The 17,710-nt window shown below is 40.8% G+C and overlaps 1 protein-coding gene across 1 annotated transcript in view; it reads left to right on the forward strand.

The window, feature by feature from the left end:
* Positions 1-10,207, forward strand: part of LOC121294579 (low-density lipoprotein receptor class A domain-containing protein 3-like) — an 84,679-nt gene extending 74,472 nt beyond the window's left edge. Inside the window, exons 5-6 of the mRNA XM_041218402.1 lie at positions 5,495-5,858; positions 6,547-10,207. Coding sequence (XP_041074336.1) covers positions 5,495-5,858; positions 6,547-6,721 — 539 coding nt within the window. The 3' untranslated portion in view covers positions 6,722-10,207. The remainder of the gene's footprint in view (positions 1-5,494; positions 5,859-6,546) is intronic.
* Positions 10,208-17,710: the final 7,503 nt, after the last annotated feature.

The raw sequence follows: 17,710 nt of genomic DNA on the forward strand, positions 1-17,710 counted from the left end.
GGAGCGTCCACAGCCCAAGTCTCCACCAGCAGAGGGCGAGTACCTACTGGTTCCGTTTCTACTGCCCAAGGATGCCTGCCTCACTCCCCCCAAGGATGCCTGCCATGCATCGCCTGGGGTTGCCTGCTGCTCTGCATCACCTGGGGTTGCCTGCTGCTCCGCATCGCCTGGGGTTGCCCGCTGCTCCTCCCAAGGGTCCGCTGCTGCTGCCGTCGCCCCCCGAGGGTCCGCTGCTGCTGCCGTCGCCCCCCGAGGGTCCGCTGCTGCTGCCGTCGCCCCCCGAGGGTCCGCTGCTGCTGCCGTCGCCTCCCGAGGGTCCGCTGCTGCTGCCGTCGCCCCCCGAGGGTCCGCTGCTGCTGCCGTCGCCCCCCGAGGGTCCGCTGCTGCTGCCGTCGCCCCCCGAGGGTCCGCTGCTGCTGCCGTCGCCCCCCGAGGGTCCGCTGCTGCTTCCGTCGCCTCCCGAGGGTCCGCTGCTGCTACCGTCGCCTGGGGTCGCCGGAACTGCTTTACCTGGGGTTATTGTTAGCCCTGCTTGAGCCGCAGGAAATACTGTGGCTGGAGCTCAACAAGGGGGAGCTGCTGGCAATGAAGAAGGGGGGATGGTTCAGGAGACCACCTTCCCCCGCAGCACTTTCGCTGCAGGGAATTTGGTGGCCGGAGCCCCACAAGGGGGAGCTGCCGGCTACAGAGAAGGGGGAGAAGGTCAGGAGACCACCCCCACAGCAGCTGTGTACAATCGGCCTGGCTGCTACAGCTGTTGGGGTGGGAGGAGGACCTCCCACCGTGGCCGCCACCTTTGGCCCGTTGCTGCCTCTGTTCCTGGGCCAGGACTGCGACCGGGACATTGAGACGAGGGGGGAGGTGGCCATTGAGGCCAAGTGTGCTGCGTACGGGGGGGGCATATGTGGCGGGGTGTCCCGTCCCTTTATGTTTATTAGTGTTTATTGTTGTAAGTAATGTGTTAATGTTGATGTTTATGTATAAAATATAAAATACACAGGATATAAATATGCGTCACGAGCACAAGTGTTTAAAATGTATATATAGGCCATGATTGCACACCACCTCACATGCAGGTAAAATGTAATATGTGAGCACTGGAAATTACACTTAATTAATTCACGTGCAGTTGTACCGAGACTCCAATTGAATGATTGATTAGCAATCAAGTCTCGGTACAGCTGCATAAAAGCAGCATGTTTTCACTCACTCAGGGTTGTTTGTTCGGTGAGTGGAGAACAGGTGTGGAGTAAAGTAAAGTAATTAGAACTACTGTTTTTACTCACCATATTTGTTTGTCTGTTAGTCCACTGTCTTGTTTAGAGTTGTATGTTTTGTTTACCTTTTTATTTTGGCCGCAAGTGCCATATCCTGTTTTGGTGTGCTGTTTTTCTGTTTAAATCTTTTATTTTGTTTATTATTATTTAATAAAATACTGAGCGTCCCAGTGCCTCAGTTTCACCCGCTACTTCCTGAGGCTGTGTTTCTGGTCTGACTTCCCCCATGCAAGCCATCCTGTTCACGTGTCCATGTCTTGGTTTGTTTTTGTTGAAAGATGCTCAGCCTGCCATTGGCTGATTCGGCACAGAATGTACAGAACAGTGTACAGAACTGGTTTTGTTGGTGCAAAGTACTGATTGGTTGATTTTGGTGGATAAAAAATTGTGGACCAATTGTGTCTTTAATTAGTATTTGATGTCCAATAGATGTGAACTTTCACAGATTGATTTTAAATCACGCTGTTAATTTCCAGCGGGCTAGACGCTAACTGGCTGATGATACTGAATTGTTTACTGATGTGTGGTAGTGCCCAGCAATCGAGCTTCCTGATTAGTGAATGAAAGTTCTACGGTTTGTAATTGGTTGTTTTTGTTGTTTTAAGATAAACTCTGCCAGGGAGTCACATTTTGGAAAACAAAAAAATTGAAAGCAAAACAATTATTCATTTCAGTGTTGTTATGCAAAAGAGATAAGTACATGTTTATTAGGCACTAACTGTACTTAGTGGAGGAGCCTGCCTGTCTTCTCTGTCTCTCTCTGCCTGTCTACCTGCCTGTCTTCTCTCTCTCTCTCTCCTCTCTCTCTCTCTCTCTCTCTCGCCTGCCTTGCTCCTGTGCCAACTCTCGCAGCTGGCTTGAGACCAATGGAACTGGGAAAATTCATGCTTAAAAATTGAGAGAGAAGAACAGTGGGAGGTAATAATTACACCCTTCTCTGGGAAATGAAAAGATGTTGCTGTCATATCTGCAACATTCAGAAAAACAATTACGATGGTGATAAAAGCAGCTGTCCGTGCACAACCCAGAACAAGCAATTAAGGCCTTTCAAACCCCATAGCCTTTCAGGTTCACAGTATGCTTTCTTCACTAAATGAACAAAATATTTCCTGATTTCCAAAGTAATATATGAATCATTGTTGGCCAAAGGAGACTGTTCCATATTGAGTCTTTTTGGTTGCAGTAGCTTTGTGAATATGCATGAGCTAAAACACATGGCAGGGTGTACTGTTTCCTTTTACCCACTGATACCCCCATCCCACTTTCTCTTAAAACTGCTATAACAGTACACAGCAGTGTGCAGGGTCATTAGAAGCTCTGTCTTGTCTTGTTATATGCTGTCACACAAAGCAAGGTGCAGTACAGGTAAAGTAAGTGACATATAAGGATTGTGGGAAATCTTTGCACATCACAATCCACCAAACAGTTCAAAACAACCAGTCTGTGTCCCGAGAAAGCAAAGTGCAGCTAGGGATATAAGGAGACCACAGTTCTGACAGGCAAAGCTGGGCAAGGCCATTCAGAGTCTTATAAATCAAAAGCTAAACCTTAAGTCAACTCTAAACTGCACTGGCAACCAGTGAGGCTAAAATAAACAGGGTAGCTGTCCACACTTCCTAGTCTTTGACAGAACTTTCGCGGTATCGTTCGGTATAATCTGAAGTTAAGATGATAGAAGGATAATCTCAGTTCAGAATCAAATGACACTCCCTCTGAGAATTTCTGAGAATTTCTACAGCAGCCACTTAAATATATTCAGCTCACCTTCTACACCTGTGTCAGCTTCCCTGCTGACAATTGCGCTGTGATGGGACAGTTCAGTTAATTGCTGCTGCTAACGAGATACAATAAGACTTTTTTTAGTGCAGGAAAGCTTGCATAGTTGTTGAAGGTGAGACTGATAATCAAATTGCGCTCCCTCGCTTACCTTTAGTCTCACATTGATGATGCAAAAAGCCACTGTGGGGAACTAACTAGAAATGGTCTTTAGTAGAGAAAATATTCAAGGATGTGATGAAAAAAAAAAAAAAACAGAACAAGAATTGGAAGCCAAATAACATGAATGACACGGAGGTGATATAATTATTTAATTGTGTACATCCTGTTTTATTTTATCTTTTAAGATGTTCCAAAGCGGTGGAGTGATGAACCCTGTCAGTGAGAATGAGGACCGATTGTGTGCCTGAGTCTGAATCCATGAGTTGTTATATACAAACGGCCATTTCTGAAAAACGTACGACAGGAATGGCAGGTTTGTACAGAAGCGTATAGCTGCCATATAGAGCAAAAAACTAATCAGCACATATAACATTAAAACGAAATAATGCAATATCTCACTAGCTCAAGTACCAATTCAGAAATCAGGAGAGACTGTCACGCATGGCTGATGTAGTAAACAAAATCTGATTCTATTTTGGGTTAGGCCTGAACCATAAAGAAATTTTGGAATGTTCAGCACATTTGAATGGAATTGTTATAAGCATTAGAGCACTTAGGCAAAATCACCAATCTGATGTACTAGACATGGCGCTGCATTTAATGCAACACATTGAAAATTCTGGACAATTCTATTGGATGGTGATCTTAAATAAAATGCCTAACAACCTAGCAATTTTCATTGATCTTAAAGGATTTGTTTGTCAGCCAGAACAACAGTCTTACACAGCTGCTTAATATTACACTGAATCCCGTAAAGGTGTTCAATTTAGGCATAGAAATAGATCTTTATCAGAACTCACGCCTTGTTTTTCCGGTATCTTAAATTCCTACCATAGAACTAAGGACCCTATTTGGCATCTGGGATACGTGCGTAATTGCCACGTTAATACTTATAAGATGCAACATTTGATTAACTAAAGTTTACACAACTTGATTGTCAGACCGGCATCTCGGCCGTATACCTCCGACACTTTAGATTCTTATGGAGGCCCACAAATCAAGAATGGGGTGTCACCTCTAGAACCTGACTGATATGGGACTGACAAAAAAACGGCAAAGTTTTGTTAATAATGCAAAAAAAAAATTATTAGATGTACCGTCGATACATGGCGCTATACGCTTCTATAGGTTAGTTAGGCCTGAACCATAAAGAAATTTTGGAATGTTCAGCACATTTGAATGGAATTGTTATAAGCATTAGAGCACTTAGGCAAAATCACCAATCTGATGTACTAGACATGGCGCTGCATTTAATGCAACACATTGAAAATTCTGGACAATTACATGGATACAGATGAAGAGGTAGATGTCATCCTTAGCCAGATCCTGCAGGGAGATCTGGTGGAAGGTTTCCTTTATAACAAATGCTGCAATAACAATTTCTAGCCGGGTGCAACTGGCTGCAGGAGAGGACTGGGAGATAAGGATCCGGATGTTTGAGATTTTAGAATGGAAGTGAGATTTCATTGCATCTGACTGAAGTGAAGATGGTAGTGATTGGAGGTTTAACCAGACCGGTTGCAGTGAATAAATACTGTGAGTTTTTCTTTGTTAGTGTCAGTCAGATCTAACCAGTAAGATGTTCTGGTTTTGCCAAGGGCCTCAAGTCATATTGTTTCCAGATAGAGTGATGGATGTCAAGAACATTTCCTTCTTTCAGTTTGCATTATACAAAGCTTGGTAGTTAACCAGGGGGCTGATGAACACCTAACAAGTTTAAGGTGCTTGTTAAGCAATGTTACTTGTTAAAGAGTTGTTATACTTCTACTTGTATAGTGTGTCCGGTGGTCCTGTCTCAAGCACAACTGCAGAATGTTCCGAGATGCCAAGATCAATTAAATAAACATTTGATACTGAAATACAAAATGTGATTAAAAGATCCAGACATGACCCAGATTTATGAGTAGGAGATTTAAAATGCTGTGTATAATCAAGAGATTCTTTAAATCCCAGGAAATCCCTGATGTTGCAAGTATATACTGTACACAAAATATATGAGGAGACAAAACAATTTTAAACATTTATAGTTAATTTTTCACAAATTAAACTTCCCTACAGCATCACAAAATCCCCTCAGCATGTGGAAACAGATACTTACAATAAAATGTTCAAGCTTTATTCCACAGACTTAAACTAACAAGAGACCACAAGTCATTAGCCAATATGTTTGTAATGTTAACTTGTTTTTTTTCTCCTTTTTTCACGTGATAGGTTTCATTTAATAAGTCTCACTGGAGATCTTAAAGGCTTTATTTATTTATTTTTTATTTCATCTCCAGAATCTGTCCCAGGGCAGGACTTTGTGACGCTGGATTACCGGCTGCGCTACTACCCCAGTATCACATATGCAGTGATTGGCAGCGCAGCCATCTTTGTCCTGGTGGTGGCGCTGCTGGCCCTTGCCCTGCACCACCAGAGGAAGCGCAGTGTGCTCCTGCCTCGTGTGGGACAGCACCTTCATCGCCTGCACCAGCCACTGCTGCTCTCGCGCTTTGTCATCGTGGAGCCACAGCACTCCTGCAGCACCCCTGCTGCTTCCTACAGCACCACTCACGGGATCCAGCTGCTCTCCGGAGCACTGTGCCCACGCAGCTACACCATGGACACCCCTCCCTCGTACTCACAGGCAGTCCGTGACCTCAGGTAAGCATGGACACCTCTTTCGTACTCAAACACCATCTGTGACCTCAGGTAAGCATGGACATCCCTCCCTGGTACTCGCACGCCTTCCGTGACCTCAGGTAAGCATGGACACCCCTCCCTGGTACTCACGCCGTCCGTGACCTCAGGTAAGCATGGACACCCCTCCGTCATACTCACATGCCGCATCAAAATATCTTCAAGGGGAGCTTGATAAATTGTCAAAAGTCAAATATATGTCTTTGTTAGTGGCAAATGGGAGACCTCTGAAACTATAGCAATATAAATTGGGTAGAATTACTGACCCGACCACAAGTGCATATGTTTAAAATGGAAAATATGCACTAATGGTATCTGAGTGAGCCGATGCTGCCATCCTAACCATGAATTAACCAAACAACTTATGGTTGACTTAACAATTTGTTTGCTTTTGCATTAAGGGCACTTGAAAGGCTTATCTGACAGCCAGGGATTGTAGTTTCTGGAATAACATACCAAGGAACCCATGATATACCAGTCAAAATGACAGTATAGAACATCTTCAGCATTTAAATGACAAGGGACAAATTGAATTGCCTACACTTTATGCGTAGAAAGCTGTCTACAGAACACTTCTCCTGTCTCCTTATGAAAGCAATTGCATTCGTTTGCATTCTCTTCACTGTCCCTTCACCTTTTGTTTGTCCCTCAGACGGCCGCCCTGGTTTGATCTGCCCCCTCCCCCCTACCCTCCTGATGGAGAGGAGCCCGTCCCAGGGGATCTGCCCCCCTACCAGTCTCGCCGAGGGAGCATGCAGAGCCAGGACAGTCCCAGCGAGAGCCACACAGGGACACAAGCAACTGTACACAGAGAGGCCCAGTCCTAGGAGCCAGTCTGCCTGGGCTAAATACCACAGCATCCCCACCTCTACACCACAGCCTTGTACAGAGGATCCTGCTCCAATCACAGAGAGGTCCAGTCCTAGGGGCCAGTCTGCCAGGGCTACATGCCACATCATCCCCACCTCTACACCACAGCCGTGTACAGAGGATCCTGCTCCAATCACAGAGAGGCCCAGTCCTAGGGGCCAGTCTGCCAGGGCTACAAGCCACAGCATCCCTACCTCTACACAACAGCCGTGTACAGAGGATCTTGCTCCAATCATAGAGGACCATATCCTCTTAACCAGCAGAACAGCAAAGTTAAGCAATCAATTTGTGAAATTCTTGTGAAGTTTTCAGGTGTTCTGTTCTCAGCAACAGTGGAGTGGATACATGTTTACATAGATACTGGAATGATTTTGTCTGCTCAAAAATAAAATGGGATGCAGTCCAGTGTCCATTGCAGACTGACCTAGCCTTGTAAATAATATAATTTAAATATAAAAACTATTTGAAGTGGGAACAGGTTATTTATCAGTCTCGTTGACCTGTGCCTGCTTCCTACCCTTATTCTCAAGGGCTGTTCTAACAATTAGTGAAGCCCTAAATTGCATAATTAATCAAATAAAAGGAAACACTGAGCAGGCTGGAATCACTTGGATGCTGGTTACAAGTACTGTGAGTATGACTTGGCAAGAGGAGGCAATGTTAGTAAAGCTTTTCTGTTATGGGAACAATGTGCTACCGCATGCAGAACAGTTTTTTTCGTGGTCCACGCAGTGCAAAACCATCCGAATCTGTACTCCTTTATCACCCACTCTCAATCTTATGGCTCATGTTTATCGTGATGCTGGTCAGTCACTGCCCATACTGAAGAAAGCAATTCATCACAAAGCCTAAGGACATGTTAACATTGAAAGGTTTCAACATTATTCATTAATCAGATTCTGGAGCTGAAAATGAAGGAGAACACATTGAACATGTACCTTAAAAATACACCCCCTGATGGTGAAATGTATTTATTGTATTGCTTATCTGGACAATTTCCCAACCTTCATACTTTGTATCATATCCCAGCTATGACACTACAAAGTGGCCACAGGACTTTATGTTCACCGGCATTATCGCTCCAGTCAAGTCTGTGCAGTTACCACCCCTATATCAGAATGCAATTTGAACTATTCAGTTTAAATCACTCACCTATCTAAGGAACATACAATACTAGTTTTGCGTTGACTCTAGTTCTTCATTGAAACATCACGGAACCTGTTAATGGTACAGCACGTTTTAGAGGGTTTGCTAGTTAAAGTGGTTATAGCGAACAAAATACTTAAATTCACTGTGTAGGTCTGAAATTTGAACTTTGAAAAGAGAGTATGATATTATGCAAGATAAAATAAAGTTTTTAGTATGTCTTTAAGGAAATCTATTACACTAGTACTTCCTAGGTTATTTCACCTCTTCAGTGTCATCAGCTCAAAGGCTTTTACTGGCTGCAAAGCATGTCAGTCATTAAGAAAGGAGCTGGTTGGTTATTAACAGAAAAGAAGGCTGTGAAGGGGTGGGAACAATTTTACTGCCATGAAAGTGCAGGACTATAAGAAGCAAAGCCTGCTAACAGAGATTTCTTTTCCACTCATGTAGTATGAGATAGCATGTTTTAGAATGAAAATATGGTTGCAAAAAATATGTTTGTTTGATTTTTTTTTCGAAACTACACAATTGAGACCTAATTAGTGAATGGATCTTTCAATGCACACTTTATCCCTGATTAGGTGCGTTTAACTGGTCCTCCCTGAGACGAAAAGGCTGAGAGTGCAAGTTGGATGTTAATCATATCGGCACAACTAGACTAGACCAGGGAACGACGGACTAGATCAGGGGTGGGCAATCCTGGTCCTGGAGGGCCAGCGTCCTTGCTGTTTTTTGTTACAACTGTACCCTAAATTAATTAATTCGACCAATTAAGATTTTAATAAACACTTAATTGGTCCAATTAAAATTAAGTCATTTTTAGGATGCAGTTGGAAGAAAAACCAGGTGGCACACCTGCCCTCCAGGACAGGGATTACCCACCCCTGGACTAGAGCAACACAGTTCTTTCTGATTGGACGTGAGGGACAGTTTAATGTAGCTGAGATGATATAGGGATAGTAAAGTTGCAAAGCTTCTGTTGTTTATTTAAGATGTTCGTGATGTTTTCATGAAGAACCCCACCAACTCAAAACAAATACATTCCTCTTAAATGCATTTCAGCCACTCATTACAAATACACACTGAAACACCTGTGATTGCTGGCAGGCACAGAATTAACCCCATCCGTGCCAATCTTGCATTCACACATGCACTATTTACACAAGCAGGGCTTGTGTCCTGCCACAGATTAAAACCATGCACCCTTTCTAGAAAAAAATAAAGAGTTTCATATCCTGTTAAGTGTTTCTGAAGGCAATGAGGACCTTTAACAAATCCACAAAAATATTGTTGCTTTGCCTTTGTTTCCTTTTATATACATTAGCTGGAAAACTTGTCAGGTTAATAAAAAAGAAAGATCTTGCCCAATTTGTTCTGGGATACTTTTTAAATCTTCTTGAATTGTAGAAATACTTTGTATCAATGTATAAAACCTATAAAACATTTTATAATCATTTATGTCTTCTTGTGTTATGGTACTTTAATGTAATCTGTTTTTTTTTTTTTTCTAAAAATGTACAAATGTAAAGTAATATAAATGATTTTTCCTCAAAATGTTTTCATGTTTATATAATTATAAATTTGTATTAGCACACGGTTCGTCCTGCAGAGTACATCTGTGATACTGGAACTGCCAACATATACTAATAATGATCCACTAAACCAACAGAATTGACACTGCCCATTCAAAATGCGGTAACATTTAGGGTTTTGTTAATTGACACTGTCGTTTCACAAAGCCTTCATGTTTAGTGTTTTGTTAATTGACACTGTCGTTTCACAAAGCCTTCATGTTTAGTGTTTTGTTAATTGACACTGTCGTTTCACAATGCCTTCATGTTCAGTGTTTTGTTAATTGACACTGTCGTTTCACAATGCCTTCATGTTCAGGGTTTTGTTAATTGACACTGTTGTTTCACAAAGCCTTCATGTTTAGTGTTTTGTTAATTGACACTGTTGTTTCACAAAGCCTTCATGTTTAGTGTTTTGTTAATTGACACTGTTGTTTCACAAAGCCTTCATGTTTTGTGTTTTGTTAATTGACACTGTCGTTTCACAATGCCTTCATGTTCAGGGTTTTGTTAATTGACACTGTCGTTTCACAATGCCTTCATGTTTAGTGTTTTGTTAATTGACACTGTCGTTTCACAAAGCCTTCATGTTCAGTGTTTTGTTAATTGACACTGTCGTTTCACAATGCCTTCATGTTCAGTGTTTTGTTAATTGACACTGTCGTTTCACAAAGCCTTCATGTTTAGTGTTTTGTTAATTGACACTGTCGTTTCACAAAGCCTTCATGTTCACAAAGCCTTCATGTTCAGGGTTTTGTTAATTGACACTGTCGTTTCACAAAGCCTTCATGTTCAGGGTTTTGTTAATTGACACTGTCGTTTCACAATGCCTTCATGTTCAGTGTTTTGTTAATTGACACTGTCGTTTCACAAAGCCTTCATGTTCACGGTTTTCTCTGCAGTGTTTGTACATTGTTTTTCTTCATTAGATTTGTTTAGTGTAATGAAGAACTTAAATGGAGTTGCAGGAACTGTTACTGAATGATATGATGGACATTAAGAAATGAATCTTTGCTAATTAAAAGAAAAAAACTTCAACACAGTTGCCATGTAACCGCAGAAGTTAACTGCGATGAATTGACAGCCCTAATTTTAACACAGTAGTTTCAGTAGGTATTTTTACTGCTTTATTCTAGACTGCATTTGACATCCATAAAAAGCTCTATGCCTGTTTCCTCAAACTGCCCTCTAGTTTTTCATGGTGTCTTCTTCATAGCCTCACCTGACCTAGGGCTTGCAGGAAACTGGTATGGTACAGCTCACATGGACAGATATTTCTCATGCTGTGTGTTAGAATTATTTATATGATATTCTTTTATAACACATCTATCAACTTTTTGTAAATCCAATATTTTTATTGCATTAATAAGCGAAATCAGAAGTTGAAGGCATGCTATATTTAAAGCTAAATAATATTGATATAAGTGGTTCAAATCAACATTAAGTTCTTTTAACATAGACTGAAAAGTTTTTCATTTAGGTATTAACATCCCATGCAGCGGTCATTTCCTGCTTGATAGCTGACCAGAGCATCAGTTAGGTGCCCAGAGCCAAAGGCTGCTGAAGAAGAAATGAATGCCCTTAGACCAAAAACAGTGTGCATTTGCTATGATTTTTGTTCATTGGAAAAGATTGTAATTTAATTTACACTTGCTCGCATTTAGGGCAAACTTGTTTCCATCGAAGGAACAGTTTGTATTGCTGATATTGACAGGGGTTTTTGTTTGCAATGGACGTCTTTCAGTGGAAGATCTCCAGTAACTTTAAACGAACGATTTGTTTTCATAACCCGTTACAGACATTATTTCTCGAGTGTCAAGACCCGAGTTTGAGTTGTTGCACTGCGGTGGACATAATGCAGTGATTAGTTTATCTGCAGGATAACTGAGCTTTGGTGCCTAAACTGGACATCCATTTCCCAAGTAATTTTCCCCATTGTCTTGAAGGAGTACCAGGGTGATGCAGTGCTGCTTCGGTGGTATTCAGTTTTAATCAGATGAAGGTGAAAACATGGGGAATTTGCTTTAGATTTTGGAGTGATGCTATTGGACATGTTGGATCACTAGGTTTTAAGAGACCAGTCTGGTTATCTGTGTTTTTAGATTCTTTATATTTTCAGTATTGAAGGCTGGTTCTCGCACCTGCCTTTTCTCATTTATTTAATCACAGCAGTAACAACTTTGTTAGATTCAGTGAAGTTAACGCTTCTGTTTAATTTCATTAGTTCAATCGTTTCTGTTATTTTTCCTCAAAAGGTGAATTTGCCTAATACGTTGAAATCAACTGTTGTCGTTTTGTTTCTTTTTGTTAAGGTGACTACAGTATTGTCGTAAAATAGGCCCTTAAATAACTGTCAACAAGACAAATGAACATTGCCTTGTGAAACCAATAAGTTATTAATACCCGCTAAACACCAGTATGCTGTCTGTTTATCTGAAGCTGAAATAGCATATATGGCCTTGAGGTAGAAATGGTTATCAGTAGACTACAAAGGATGGCATGGTACAAACTAGTAAAAAAAAACTATTTATAGTTAAAGCTGTTGATCAGGGGATATTGATTTAAGTTTTAGTTAAAAAAAAAAAAAAAATGCTAGTAATGTACAAGAAAATTGTGGTCCTTTTTAAGACGGTACAAAACCTGTCACTCGTTGATCAGCCACTCCATTTCTAACACCCTCCGTATGGAAGCCCCGTTTGTTCTTGATACGGACTTAGGGCCCGATTCACAGAATGTTTTTGATGGCCTTAGAACCTTTTTTGTCTTAAAATAAGTGCTAATACCCTTCTTCAACAAATGATCTACCTCACAAAGGTCAGTCTGTGCTTGAATTAGTGCTGTTAACACTTTTTCTAATAGTGCTTTGTGAACTCACTTGGGGAGTTCCTGTGTTAGTTATATAATCTCTGCAATCCACGAAGGCGTAGGGCATTTATTAACACCTCAATGGAGAGTTATTAAAACCAGGAGAAGTCAGCTTTTAAAAAAGGTATCAACCCCATTGTAGCGTCAGATTGGGTTATAATACTCTGTGTATGAAATTAACAGAAATGGAATATATAGAGGTGGGGTCCTAAGCCATTGTCTATGTCCACTTAGTTTCTTTTCACAAACTCCCCCACTAATAAAGAATGCTTTTAAAAAGTCATAAACTAAATACTGGACAAGTGGTTTATCTTCACCAGCACTGAATAAATCCTGTGGCTTCCGTCGGTGTCTTACAAAAGGTGGAACCAGACGGTTTTGGAATGCCTCGGTACTATTGAGAGGGAACAGGCCCCTCATAAATACAGCCGACGGGGCGAAACAGCGGACCAATTGAGAATGTTGGGATGTATGGGAACGAGAACAACCAATGAGTAACACCCCAGGTGGACTCAGGCACAACCCAAAATAAACAAAGTATCCAATCACAGGGGTGAAGAGAGGATAACAAAAAGGATAACTGCGCGACTTTCAAACAGCGCTCCCTACATTAGAAAGTGCTCCACGCAAAGAACAGCACTCCAGGCAAGATAAACAATGTCCCCAACATGAGACCTAAGGTTCCACAAACAGAAACAAGTCTCTGAACTTTGACAATCAGGAGAAGTGCTTCTCAGGGGAAGTGGTGAGGCCTGAAATGAATTGAAAGCTGAACTGCTCTGAAAAAAGTTTCTAAAGTCATGGGAACATAGGTGCTCGAAGTCACGGAAGGCAAGGAAGAACCAATGTTCTGAAGAATAGCTAAAAATGTCTTCTGAGGAAGGGCCCTGCAATCTGTCCTGTGAGAGACTGAGCGAGAAAACAGGACACTGCATTAATCAGAAAGCGGGTCTTTGTTTTATGTCGCTGCATGAACCGAACTGAAGCAAAGCCGGCAGTTACGCTTTTGGAAGAGTCAGAGAGTTTGCAACAAGAACACTTCTACGAACGACATAACTTTTCAATTGCAACGCATTATCTAAACTGAGTTACGTCTGGTCAATGCTACCGTTTCCAGTTGGAAAACTGCCAAGAAATCAAGATTATGCTGCGAGACTACTGGAAATCAACAAGCTGATATCCATTTGAAAATAACTATTTGTTTATCGAAGCTGAATAAACACAATGCATACTTCAAGCAAAGTACCATCTTCTTTCGTTGGAACTTCAGATCCAGACAGACAAGCTGCAGTGTTCATCACCAAAGACAACTGACTTCTTTGTTGAAATCGATAAGTAGTCAACATATCAAATATTACATATTTTATGACTCGAGAAATTAGCTATAGCAAATGCTATCAAGATAGTGGATAAACTGTTCTAGGACTAGAATATAACTTTCTGTTTTAGAGTATGTAAAATGTATTTTGTTTGTTGAAAATAAGCAACTCACAGGAATTGTCTCATAAATGCAGAGAATTTGATCATTGCCCCATTTCTGAGTTAATTTGAATATATAATCAATTGAGGTTGATAACATGTTATCAGTTTGGTAGATCATATATAAACTAAATTAACACGATAAATCTAACTTGCTAAATTAGGTTCTGGAATGTTGGAGTCCATTCTGAATGGGAAGTTGAATGAATTCTCATGCATTTTGATATGAAACATGATCGATTACATTGAGAAACTAGTATTGAAAATGCTAATGCAAAGTAGACACTTTGTGTGATCAGCCATAATTAATATCAGTATATTAACCATGTATGCTAGTAATGTTATGGTGGTTGTAATCGTTTGACTATGGAGTCAATTCAATGAACTGTGTACTATTCACACATATCTCTAACCAATTGCCTTTCCTTTCTGTAGTAGATCAGTTGTGCCTCTTTATTCTTAAATAAACTATTGTTTTATATTTCTGAAATGTTGTGTAAATGTCGATTATTGTCAAGGCAATCCGAGTTCTACATGATCCTGAACTTAAATACGGTATACCTCATTTCTTACATTTTGGTGTCCCTGAGTGGGAGTCTAGAGACTCATTTTATATTTAAATAAATTGTACTACAGGAGTAGTAGGAAGAAGCGTCGGACAACAAGAATTAGGCAGGGAAAATCCGGTCCAGTCCAAATCAGACTCTGTTGAGGCTAAGGTGTTATCAACAAGTTTATGTAGCGATTATGGTGATACACTCCCTGTTTTAATATACAGATAGTACAACTGTAAAAAATATGAACTGTAGTGTGAAATTGTAATCACTTCAGCATTACTGTTAAGTCTTCCAAAGAAAAATATAATCACACAATTGCAACATAGCAGACATTAACAGATATTTACATATGAAAAGCAGTAACTTACAGTAGTTTAACTTAGTGGTGCTTTGCTTCTTTAATATCCATGGAGAAAAACAAGGTCTTGTTATCTTTATTATATTCCATCATCATTCACCTCAAAACCTAAATATTTCCATACATCACTGCGCAGATTTCGGGTTGTTATTTTTCTAACCATTCTGGAAGTAATTGAATCTTAAGCTGCTCTGTAGAAATTCTGACCTGTAAAAGTATGGTATCATGTAGAATTTTGCAATATTTTGAGTTTTTATACTATTTTAATGTCTAAAAAGTATATAGTTTATAATACCGAAAGTTCACAATAAAAAATATAACATTACACATCCTAGAGTTGCCACCTGGCCTCATAATTCTGGAACACTGCAAGGATTTTGAAGTTGCCTTTAAACTGAAGCAAACACGTGTATTAAGCTCTAAACTTTTGCTAAATTTCTGTTGATTAGTTATCTCGAGACAGCATGACAATACAATAGCTTTTTAACAAATTGAATAAATAAATCAGTACCATCGTCAATTATTATTTTAAAGAAAAATGTATATTTTTCTTTATAGTTCCTAATAGTATATTACCTTCTCCCACTCAAATCATTAATACTGACCAGCTGTTCACTATTCCTCACACCAGACAGCATGAACACATGATCACTGTTATAATCCTCGCATTGATCAGTACTTCTTACAAAGTCAGTCGAATGAAATCCAGCGTCAGGAAGCAAACCACAGTTCGCAGGATATCAGTACCCTTATCATAGACATGAGGAGGACCTGCATGGATGCAACTAGTGATGAACCTAATGATCCTTGTGAACCCGGTCAGACGAACCAGCGTACGAGAGAAAAGAACCTCAACGGGCACAAGCCTGGAGTTAAATGACCAAGAGCTTGTGATGAGAAAACTGCGTGGGACACAGTAAACACTGATCTCTGTTTTGCATTGGATAGGTTAAGTGGAACAGTTGAAAAGAAGATGCATACATTTCGGGACATCATCTACGCATATGGAATCGAGAGGTTTGGAGTTGAACAAAGAAAGGAAAAAGTACTAACATATTTCAGGAAAGTCTAGATGGCGGCGGGAGATTTAATGCTACACATTACACAGAGCTGAGCGCCTATAGAAATGCTACAAGAAAGAGCATGCGAGAAGTAACTTTTATAAAGGTCCATTCAAATTTATAAAAAAGACATTCACCAGTGAGAAAAATGGCCCACTAAAATCATCTAAATTTGAGCTGGAGAGATATTTGAAGGAAACTCATACAGATTCAAAAAGGCAGGTTCCTATGTCAATTCCTTCAGACATCCCACCTATCAGTCCACCAGAATACCAAATGGAGGACTGTTCACCTAAGTGGAAAGAAGTAGAGCAAGCTGTGAAAAAAAAGCAAGGGCATCTGTAGTTCTATGAATCCTGTGGAAATTGATGAAAGTGACATGGGAAAAACAGGTTGTACCAAAAGCATGGTGCCGAGCAGGTGGAGTCTTTATACCAAAAGAACAAAATTCTACAAGCATCAGTCAGCTTCACCCTATTTCCCTATTAAATGTAAAAGGCAAGATTTTCTTCAACATCATTGCTCAACTTGTCAACTTACCTATTACAGAACTGCTTCATTGAGACTTCAGTACAAAATGCGGGCATTCCCAGTTTCCCAGCATGCTTAGAACACATCAGCGTAATCTGGCAATAAATGCAATCAGCTAAAAAGGAGAGTAAGGAGGTCCATGTGACATTCCTGGATTTGGCTAATGCATATGTTTCAGTGCCACATGAACTTCTTTGGGCAGCATTTGATTTTTTCAGTGTACCGATGGCAATAACAAATCTAGTGTAAGCCTACCTTGGAGATTTGCAATTTTGTTTTTCAATTTCAGAATTCAGCACTACATGGCAATGCCTAGAAGTTGGAATAATGGCAGGATGTTTCATTTCGCCACTGGCTTTTACCATGGCAATGGAAGTAATTATTAGGGCATCAAAATGGGTAGTGGGAGGAGAGCACTTGGCTTCTGGAATGCGACAACCACCAATTCGAGAATAGGTGGATGACATGACAACCATGACCACAACAGTAGCCTGCACTAATCGGTTATTGGGCAAATTAACCAATAATGTTGAATGGGAACAAATGCAATTCAAGCCCACTAAATCAAGGAGCATCTCTATAATTAAAGGTAAAGTAGTAGATAAACGGTGAGGCAAATTCAACAGTGTCTGAGAAGTCAGTGAAAAGTCTAGGAAGATGGTATGATGGGGATCTAAAGGACACAGTTCATGCGGGAGAAGTTAGACAACAAGCAGTGGAAGGGTTAAAGAGCATAGACAGCAGGGCTTTACTGGGCAAACTGAAACACTGGTGCTTTCAGTTTGGTCTACTGCCAAGGCTGCTGTGGCCACTGACTGTACCAGGTTTCTTTGACAACAGTTGAGAAGCTGGAAGCTTTAATCAGTTCACACGTCAGGAAATGATTGGGAACTCCATGCTGCCTCTGCAGAGTTGGACTTTATGGTAAAGGAATACTGAAGCTAACAGTCTCTGCTCTAACCGAGGAGTTTAAGTGAGCCAAGGTCAAACTGGAAACTACATTAGTAGATTCACGCGAAAATGCATAAGGGAGGCAGCACCAGTGTTGAAAACTGGAAGTGGCCAGCCAAGAAAGCCGTGGAAGATGCAAGGGCTGCCCTTCAAATTGGTGATATTATAGGGCAAGTTCAGCATAGAAGAGGGGGTCTTGGTCTCAGTTCAGCTCCTCCTACATGGCACAAGGCAACTCCAGCTTAACGGAGGAAGCTGGTAGTCAACGAGGTGCAAAAGCAAGAGGAGAGGATGTGGTCTATAAAGGCCATTTCCCAGGCCAAGCAGGAAGAATGGATGAGATGGGAGAGTGTGGAACAACGTAAGATCGGCTGGGAAGACCTATGGACAATAGAACAGAGCAGGATCAGTTTCCTCATCAGATCAA

The sequence above is a fragment of the Polyodon spathula genome, chromosome 19 (genome assembly GCF_017654505.1).
Source record: "Polyodon spathula isolate WHYD16114869_AA chromosome 19, ASM1765450v1, whole genome shotgun sequence".
Taxonomy (NCBI): Eukaryota; Metazoa; Chordata; class Actinopteri; order Acipenseriformes; family Polyodontidae; genus Polyodon; species Polyodon spathula.